The 10,567-nt window shown below is 38.9% G+C and overlaps 1 protein-coding gene across 2 annotated transcripts in view; it reads right to left on the bottom strand.

Annotated features, from left to right (window-relative positions):
* Positions 1 to 2,040: 2,040 nt before the first annotated feature.
* SLAIN2 (SLAIN motif family member 2) overlaps positions 2,041 to 10,567 on the bottom strand; it is a 35,679-nt gene continuing 27,152 nt past the window's right edge. For both annotated transcript variants that reach the window (XM_061472083.1, XM_061472094.1), the window contains 2 exons: positions 6,535 to 6,853; positions 2,041 to 4,706 (listed from right to left, as the gene is read on the bottom strand). In XM_061472083.1, coding sequence (XP_061328067.1) covers positions 4,640 to 4,706; positions 6,535 to 6,853 — 386 coding nt within the window. In that variant the 3' untranslated portion in view covers positions 2,041 to 4,639. The remainder of the gene's footprint in view (positions 4,707 to 6,534; positions 6,854 to 10,567) is intronic.

The raw sequence follows: 10,567 nt of genomic DNA, 5'->3' as shown, positions 1-10,567 counted from the left end.
TTACCCGTGTTTATGCTGATAGGAGCTCAGCTTACAACAGAAGTATCTTCTTTTGTTTGAGACAGGTAGAGTCCACTTTTCTCTCGTGTGAGTGCCACACAGCATAGAGACCCTCAGGCTTTCCAGGTTTTAAAGCTAAGAGTTTAAATTGTTTTTTTTTTATTGTGGTTTCTTTTGGTTGTTTTTAATTTACTGTTTGCAACAGGCATGGGTGATGCACCGAGCTGAAACATCACTTTGCTGGTAAGGAATCGTTTTAGCTACCTGTTCCTTTAAATCCTGCTGAAGATCTGCAGGTTAGTTTCAGTTATTTTATTACAGTTATGCCTACGGCAGATGGGTTGGAACTAGATGATCTTAAGGTCCTTTCCAACCCTAAGTAGTCTATGATTCTATGTTTTGTGTGCTGCAAGATGTTTATGTAGTCACCACAGAGTATATCATTTGGTGTAAAGAGGGCAGTGATGCACAGTACAACTGTGTGAGACACGGTATCTGCTCCCTTCAGGTCTCCAGTTCTTGGAGCAGAGAGCAGCTTCTTTATTGGGACGTTCTGGGTACACCATGGATGGATAGATGCTTCAGAGTGCGCCCAAATCCCAGCCACATCTTCCTGAGCCAAGAGACACAGAGGGACTGCCTGCAGGTGTCAGCCCTGCACTACAGAAAGCACACGAACCAAGTCAAGAGCAGGTGGGCGTTTGGCTTTGTTTTTTGAATCAAAGCAACCTCACATCACAAATGTTTTACTGAGAAAGTAAAGATTGGAAAATCTCATTTACTGCTGTTCTCAAAGATTAGAAGAGGGAGAACTAAAGACGCATCCCAGTCATATTCTTGTCCCACAGGTGTTTTTCTTTCTCAGAAAGAAAACTTACTACAAGTAAGTTTTAAACAACCAAATCTGTGTACAGTAAAAGCAGTTTCAACCTTCTGCTTCCTTACACGCTCATCACTTATTTTTCTTTGCTATTGCCATCAGACTCTTAGAGGGTAACGCCCTATGGCATAAAACATGACCTAGTGCTTCTACAACAAACCCGGAGGAGCTGTCAGACCTTCACTCAGAGTAAGAGACTGCAAAACCAGTATTTTCTATCTTGAGTCTTGCAATACCATGATGCTAATTACAAGGAATAGTTGAATATGGAAGAGTTTGTTACAGCAACCTACTGCAAGGGAAGCGCAGAAGGCTGTTGATTGCCTGAGATTTTGACACTGCCGTTTTCCTGAAGGGATGTGAGGCAATCAGTACTTGACTGCAGAACTAAAAAGCAATGAGGGGAAGGGTAGTGGATCACAGGTTAGAAGCAGCAGGTGCTGCTGTAAACTGCAGCTCTACGTAAGTAGGTCAGCTAATTAGGGGGAAGCATTTTTATCTACTGACTGAACTACAACACAGGGACAGTGCTGAGATAATTAATAGCAAGCCTCCCACCTTAAATTTTGTTAAATAGATTTAATATTAAGTGGCCACCAAACAGAAATCAGCCCATTTTATTAGTACCAAGATAAGAAAAAGATGGCATTCGCATTACTACTGGATACGTTGCTTTGCAGCAAAACGAAGATTCTAGGAAGTTACCAAGTTCAAGACAAACTTCCTGCTTCTATACAAGCCAAAAGGTATGAACTAGATGAAACATGTACTTGAAAGTATTTGTTTCTTGGGGTGGTTCAAAGTGAGCTTGAATCCTGTAAAACTGAAGGCAAATTGTACACTTAGAATTGCACAAAGCACTCTAGGTGAACACTCAGAATTCAGTTCTTCACGTAACTCTGAATTACACTTCATCCTTCCAGAGCAGAGGCACAGCACAGGCCCACCTCAGGCTGTCAGTGGACACACATCACCCCTGTACAGCACTGGACTCGGATCATGAATTACAGGGGGCAGGAGCTGATGTTGGTACTCCTAGAAAAGTAAAGATGGTTTTTGAAAACCAACCCAGCCAACCCAAAATGCCCTAAACCATTAACCTCTAAAGCTCTAAAAGCTTTTAAAACCACTTTGTTATAAAAATAATGATCCAGGAAATATTTTGTGGTAAGAATATTTTATATTTATATTTTTTTACACTTTTAACACTTACAAAAACATTCAAACACAAAAAATTAAATAACTTTGGAAGCAGAACAAGTCCTTCTGCCTACACACATACAATAATTCCAAGCTGTTGGCACAAAAAGTAATCCACATTCATAAACCCCTTACTACTATATCAAACATAAGTTAAGTAAATCATAGGCACTAGTTTATCAAATCCGTATTTCCACACGTCTGCAGTAAATCTCTAAACACAGAGCCCCGTGATTTCCTGATACAAATAAACTGGTAATGCACAAAGGCTTTCTAGTAAACAAGCAGTCTGTCTTTTCAGGAAGTCATTTGCTGTATTTCAGGGGAGAACAGCAGAGAAAAGAACCCTTAGAAAACTTAAGCTGAACTTACCCAAGTGATGAATTACTTAACTTAAGGAAACGTACACAACAGTTTGATGCAGCCATGGTAACCCCCCCAATATCATCATCTAAACTAACCTTCCAAATTTAAGTCAATCAAATGTTTGATAAAATCCTCCCATTAAAATTCACCTTTTTCAATGAAGACTGCAGCATTGCTTTCTAAAAATGCTGAAATATTAAAATTCAGGCTCAAGTGAGAACATGTGCATTTGATCTAGTCCTCTCCTCTGCTTAACAGTGACATGAGATACTGACATCCATCACCTGTGCCAGCGGATGCCACAAGGCTAGATCAGTGGTATGTACTGATCTACTGGTGCAAGGTAGTTTCTGTACCCCTGCTGAAAGCTTACTGAATTACAGTATATTTGATACCCCGACTTCAGTCTCAGCACAGATCTTGGTCTGAAGTGTGAAGTCATTCATCAACCCAAAGTTTGCTTGAGTAATCAGAGCTGCAAATTAGTCTCCACTCCTTCCTATTTGGCTTCTTCCAAATCAAGTAGAATCTCATGGCTTTTTATCCAGGAATATGTTAATGCTGGCCTAAAATTCAAGTGCTAGAACTTCAGGGTTAGTTTTCCTCTGAGTGGCTGCAGTCAAAACGCACCAGCAGTTCCAAACTCAGATACTAATGGGGCTGAAGGCTACCTACCATCCAATCCAACTTGTAGTGTTCATCAGTCATTGCACAAAGGATATACCATTCACATTCTCTTACTTCATTGACTGTACATCCAAAATACTGAAAAAGCTTCAAACAAAATCCCTTGCATTTAACTAGTCCCACCCAATACAACTTTAGTTACAAATGTTTGTATGATGTCTTCCAAAACAGAAAACAATGGTTCAAACGCTAAATATATGAATGAGTTGTCCAGAGCAAAATGTGTTAGAATAAGTCAGAGCCACCAGAGGAATTTAATAGCTTGTAAACAGACACAGCAGTTTTCATACTCTTTTACCGGTAATGTAAGATACACGTAAGGCAAAGTACATATTTAAACACACTTACATGGGCAATATCTTCTGTAAAAATATTTACAATTTCAAATAAACCAATTTAAGAAATGGATGAAAGTAAAAAAATAGGATACAGAAAACTCCCTCATACCATGGAACATCACCTAAATGAATATCATTTGGCATCAAAAGTCAACTCATTACCTTAAAATTTGTATGTTACAAGTGCATAGTTGTGTTTCCTTCTCCTTAACTATCAGCATTTACAGTTGCTCCAGGCTGCAAGCATAGTGGTATGGTATTAGAACAAATTAACATTGTGACTTGCTCTTTCCTTTGTATGGAAACCTGTCATAAAAAAAAGTTTTCCCCAAATAGTGAGCCATATGTTAAAAATGTGTCTACAATAGCAAAGGCCATCTTTCCTGAGCCAGGAACTTTAAGGTTAGAAAGATTGTACAACTGGTACTAAGCCCTTTTGGCAATCGAATGTATAAGAGCATTTAAAGCTGATAAATCAACATAGGAAAGATGCAATCTATACTATTGCATTTGTATGCGTCTGCTACATTCAAATGTTTAATGTTAATAAAAGCCATGGCTACTGCTTAACTGTTCTGCTTAATCCTCCAGACTAACTTCCAATTCTTTCTAGAGGACGTACGTACCACTTTCCCCAAAGAGAATCTCATACAATTGTTAAAAGCAATGTTTCACTAGCACTGTAGCAGTCTGCAATCAGAATACTAGCTCTGATTAACATAGTCTTGTTTCAACAGTACATATTCACGAATCTTTCTGCTGAATTCAAACAGGCTGAAAATGAAGCTTTAGACAATGTAAGTTGACTGTTATCATTGCTGTTTTTCAAGATGGGCATTTCTTTGGCATTCATTAGGTTTTTGCCCAGACATTGGCCACTGTCATAAATGCTCATATTGATACATTTTTAGCAAGCAAGAAAAAAAACCCCAAGAACTGATAGCAATGTAATGTAGACGTGATTGTATGACCACCAAACATCTGATGTTAGATGTCATTAAAGTGCTGCTTTATAATCTCTGCCAGATTGTGCTAATTAGAGACAGAGAGGTCTGGAATTTTTACAAATCCCAAAAGTCACATCTGAACAGTTTGTATAATCAAGCTGTCTTTTAGCCTGGTGAGGAGGCATATATGAGCACTGGAACTTTGCATTAAGCTTTGCAGTTCAGTAGCAGCCATCTTTCCAACTCTCGTCTTTCACGTTGCCGTAAGTTTTCGGAGCGGGCAACGACCTAAAATAAAATGAGATATTTTTCAGTTTCATACATAACTGCCAAAGTCACAATACATAAGAATTTAAATATTTCCTAAGTAATTGAAATAGTCACACTTCATTTGTTTGCTTTTCTACAATACAGATTAAGATAAACCCCAAAGTATTTTCAGTTTCAGGTTCTGTGTGTTGTATTTTGGCAACTGCCATGTCAGCTAAACATCTGCATATATAGTCAGAAAACATTTTGCTATTACAAGTTTGTATTCTCACAGAGCAATCTCCCACCACTTAAAAATAGGCTTTTTCCTCTCTCTCCCCCAACCCCTGCCATGATGTATAAACAGGGAAATCCTTGTTTAGTTTTATATTTTGCTTATATCAAAACCTTGACATGCACAGATAATTCATTATTGCAGTGTGTACAGATATTGCATTACACATTCATAGAAACATTTAGGTTGGAAAAGATCACCTTTAAGATCACCAAGTTCAACTGTTAACCCAGCACTGCCAAGTCCACCACTAAACCATGTCCCTGAGTGCCACATCTACCTGTCCTTTAAATACCTCCAGGGATGGTGACTCAACCACTCCCCTGGGCAGCCTGTTCCAATGTTTGATGCCCCCCCCCCCCCCCCCTTTTGGTGAAGAAATTTTTCTCAATAACCACTCTAAACCTCCCCTGGTGCAGCTTGAGGCCATTTCCTCTTGTCCTACGTATGTAAACCTTAAAGAAAAAAACAGCTGTGTAAGTGAAGCACTTGTCTATGGACAAGTTGTGATTTGGCCAACCACACTTCGCTACTATTAAGAATTTCCTGTCAGAAACAACTGCTTTTTGTTGCACAAAGTTTCACACTGCTGACAGTGCAGACGCAGGCTGCAAAACAGTCATTACTGTGACAGTCACTTGTCATTCCCCTGCCCAGCATTCACTGCAGAACAGAACTCTTTCACTTTGCTACTGGCAGCTGTTCTATCCTTTTTACAATACTGGAGACAAACAGTTAATCCTTTCTGTTTATGGAGATTCTTAATATTTCTCAGGGGTGACTGCTTCTTTCTGTCAGCTGGCTTCCACTTGACACCTCCAGTGAAAATCCACATTAGTATGGCATTAAGAGCACATACTCTAAATGATGCATCACTTCTTCTGATTCTTGTGAAGACGTATCCTGGGAAAGGGGACATATCCATGTAGCATTTTCAGTTAATACTTGGTCTGTTTTGTGGTTGTTCTCCAAAACACTCTGACATTAAGCAACTTTACAGCTGGGTGCTAGCACAGAGATTATGTTTAAGCTGAAAATTCTGCTTTGTCCTGTGGGTTAATTGCACTGATTTTTAAGCTTAGCAAATGCTAAGGATGCCACCTCTGTCCTCATGTGTCTTCCTTCATAATGTTTCTACCTATACAAGAACTCACTATGGTCCACTTCCTGACTTACGGATTACAATAGGAAAATAGTTCTGACTTTAGAATGTGTCACTCAGTGGTACAAATGAATTTTCACTTGCCAGCTAGATTTTGTAACGTTTTACCACATGCAAATTCTTACTGCCTTCTCAGACGACATTAAACCACTTTATTTACTTAGTTCAGTATCTTTTATTATTCATTTTACTTTCACACTCTAATTCAAGAATCTCTGTCTCTCAGTTTTGAGAACTAATTTTTCAAAAATAGTTTTGAAGCTCAGGAAAATACTTCATGCAGAGGTATCCATTTCCATTCTGAAGACCATGAGATCAAAGTAAGAACTGCAGGAAGGAGTAGCACAAATACACAACGTACAAAATTTATTATGAAAATGTCAAGCTAAGACTGCCTGTCACATACTCACCTGCGAATAGGCTGTGCAAGTTTGCTGCGAGGCACTGGGATGCCCCCTGCAGAAGGGGCACTGGGTCTGGGCAAGCCACTCCTCATCCCTGCTGTCCCTGCCGGTCTGGTAAGAGTAGTACTGTTAATACTGCTGGCAGGGCTTGGCAAGCCTGAACTCTGCGCTGCAAGAGGCCCTGGTGAAGAACTACTGTGTGTCAGCTGCGTGGCTTCTGGAGAAGCACCTGAACCAGGTCCATGGTTACTAAATGCTTTCACTGGTTGTCGGAGAGCTAGGGGAGATGGTGCTGCAGGTGAGCGGAATTTACTTGAAGGTGGTACTGGAAAATAAAATACATTGGTTACTTTCACGCTTCAGTTACACTGTAACTGAAATTAAACCTAGGAAATTACTTTGTGAATATTCAAACAATATGGAATGTATAATGGAATACAGCCAATCAAGCAGCAATGAGAAACAGGAATTCAGATGTCCTCTTTGTCATGTGTTTTTGATATCATAACTCTAATGCCTCACATGCTTACTACAAATATTTATCTGGATTTATAAGTAATACTAGTAAGCCTCTTAACGTTCCATCAGTCAAGTCAAAACAAACAGAGGAGAAAGTATTTGTTAACTACTTCTGAAACATGGGAACCTAATTCCCATTCCTGAAAGAACATGTTGAAGAATACAGTATTCTAGTGTGATACAGTCTTTAAATAGATTCAAAGCGCGTATTAGTCTTCAATGACAAAATTCTGAGTGCAGAGCACCTTGTTTTTTCTTTTACGCTGTTCTTTTAACCTAATCCATTGAATTGGCATTCACCTAAAGATATGGTCAAGGTCCAGATTTATTGGCTGATGGGAAAAAAGAAAAAAGATAGGGTCAGCCAAACCCCAGCACCAGGAAGATTAAGATGCTGCTACGAAACTTAAATCAGACAACTAAAACAGTTTATAGCCTTCCTCTTCTTACAGACATTATCCAAATTATCTGTATAACTAACATCTGTATGCAAATATTTTCTATCTGAGTTAGTATTTAAGGTCTTCATCAAGTCCTTTCTGGGAAAGGTTAGCAAGCTGGAATATTCAACAGTTCTTTGATAATGCCAAACCTTAAGCAAAATTCTTCACAAGTATGAGAAATCTGTTCAAATTATGCATAAAGTAACACTAAACAGAATGCTTAAACTAATCCCTCATCTTAATACAAATGGAATTTCATCAGCTTTTCCAACTGACTAGCATCAGTCAGTAACAGTCAACATAGGACAATCACGAAAGTAAAACAAAATCATATTTACATTTAGTGAATTTGCATGAATTACTGTTTCCTCCACTAAATAAACTTTTTCTATACAGAGACCAAAGTTGTGTCCTCTTTGACAGATGCCGTACATAAGGTGGTCCTTCACATAGCTTTTATTATCATTTTACAAGGTAGATCTAAGAACATAAGGAGAGGAGTAATGACAGGAACATGGCATCCTAAATGGTGTACAAAGGAAGTGGTAGTTTTTAGGTTGTATTTTGAAGCCATTTCTCTCCCTATATGTGCCTCATTACAGATGTGAACTGGATTTGATTCCTTTCTTGATTATCCAAGAGAGCCTTTCCACTGACAGCAATATCAAACAGAGCATGAAGCTGCTCATGGGAAAAGCTGACAAAAAAGGTGGCAGACATGTCAACAACACATGGCAGTTGGTAAGCAATGAGGAGAATAAATAAAAACCTTGGTGTCAAGCCAAAGGATGGATTAAGGAAAGCATTAACAACAGAATGACTGGACAAGAGCAGCAGCAAAGACCTCCTAGGACTAAAATAGATTACATACTAGAAGTTTTTAAAACGTGATCTTGCCTGTAAAATTTGTGCAATTGAATCTGCACAGTTTCCAAGTGATTTTACAGTGTAAACATAGGGAGCTTTTATCACTAAACTTCTCATTAGAACACTTGCCTGGAACATAAACACAGCATCATGTTAGCAACTGTCTAACAGAGCAATTCCAGTGTATAAAAAGTGAATACAGCTTTGGGCCTCTTACAGGCACAAGAAGGAAAAGAGTTTTAGGTACAGAAAATAAGCAATGGAAAGTTGTAGCTGAAGAAAGCATGTCACATTTCCAGTGAAAATAAGCAGTCACTAAATAAATCCTCTCCATTCTCTCCAGTCTTCTGTTGACCATATTTTACCATACTTCCAGCTTGCACTGTCAATTCATAAAATGCTTCCTGTCAGCACAGCACTGCAGACATTGCCAAGAGCTGTATTCATTCTTGTACATAAATGAATGAATTGTCTTCCAATGCACTGTGATCGCCAAAGCAGTCCACATGATGCAATCTCTGGCAAACTGCCTAATAATTAAGCTGTACATATAAAGGATTTTGTCTTAGAGCAGTTTTGGATATTTAATAAAACTGGTCTATTTGTAAGACAGGATCACAAAGAGTGAGGTACTACGACAGTCAAAGGCTATCTGATAACTATACCATGTGAAGTATTGAGCTGATCCACATTTAATAAAAAACCACAAACATGCAAGGGTTAACAACTTTACACAACTCCCATCTCCTTAGAAACTAAACAACTGAACCAAATACAATTAAGACATCTCACAACAGTTAAAATAAATGGCATTGTGTAGTCATGACATTTAGATCTCCCACCCTGCCTGGATTCTGCACTGGAATGTGTGCAGGGAGCAAGAGGTCCCTCTCTGGCAAAGTAGGATGCTGTGAAGCTACAGTCTTATCTGGCTTGCACCCCAAGGCCAGCTGGTGCATACCAACTTGAAACCAAAATCTATTCTAATGCAGTTGTTAAATCATAACCAGTGTGATGATTCAGACCGACACAAAAGAACAGATGAGGTAAAATGATGGGAATCAATAAACTGTTCTGTCATCACAGTACAGGAAAGACATGGACCTGTTGGAACAGGGCCACAGAAACTATCAGATGGATGGAATACCTCTCCTGTGAAAGCAAACTGAGAGGGTGAGGCTGTTCAGTCTGGAGAAGAGAAGGCTCCAGTGAAAGCTTACTGATGTCTTTCAGCACCTAAAGTTGCTTGGAAGAAAGACAGGGACAGACTTTTTGGTAGGGCATATAGTGTTAGGACAAGGGGCAATGGTTTTAAACTAAAAGAGTGCAGATTCAGACTAAATACAAGGAAGAAATTCTTTACAATGAGGGTGGTGAAACACCGAAACAGGTTGACCTGAGAGGTGGTGGATGCCCCATCCTTGGAAATATTCAAGGCTAGGTCAGATGGGGCTTTGAGCAACCTCATCTAGCTGGAGATGTCCTTGCCCATTGCAGGGGGGGTGGATTAGCTGACCCAAAGCATTCCATGATTTTGTGATCTGACTGATACTGGATTGCTGTATAAGCCTTAACAAATCTGTTACAGTGAGGTAAATAGTTATCTAAATGTATTCTGAACTGTTTTACACAAAATGATAACAAAATAAAAGCCACAGTGTGTGTGAAAGGGGTCAGGCTCTGTATTTTAAAAAGCTAACACCAACTGCTGCTCATAGTTGTTTATTATTCTGAAACAAAAGTCTTGTTTCATTACTGCATAATGCTCCTATACTCATGAGACCCAGATCAGAAGCAAGAAAATGAACACAGTCAAGGACTATAAAATAGCAACTGAAAAGAACATGCTGAACCTTCATTTACAGTGACGAATGATAGCAACTGGATGTAAACTGGAATATGTAACTGGAAGTGCAACATGATCTGTTCCTCATTCTCTAAGGTTAAATAAAATTTTAGAAGTAACAGAGACTTCCTATTAAGCTGTGTGAATATGTGTCAAAGTCATTATAATTTGCTCAGACTTTCTGCATGGAATGAACTTGACTCAAAAAGGTAAGTGTTATTAAACTATGGAGAAACATAGGCATTGCGTTGGCTGTCCTCAGTATCTGCACAAAGGACTTAACAATCCTTAAAAGATTATAGCATATAGAGGGCTTATGAAGTGGTCTCAGGCGAAACATTATCTTTAAAATGAGACCTTCTAG

The sequence above is a fragment of the Pezoporus flaviventris genome, unplaced genomic scaffold (genome assembly GCF_033815535.1).
Source record: "Pezoporus flaviventris isolate CSIRO_AGI_PZ_B2104156 unplaced genomic scaffold, CSIRO_AGI_Pfla_v1 ptg000002l, whole genome shotgun sequence".
Lineage (NCBI taxonomy): Eukaryota > Metazoa > Chordata > Aves > Psittaciformes > Psittacidae > Pezoporus > Pezoporus flaviventris.
Note: the sequence above shows the minus strand (reverse complement) of the source record. Positions and strands in the feature narration are given on the sequence as shown.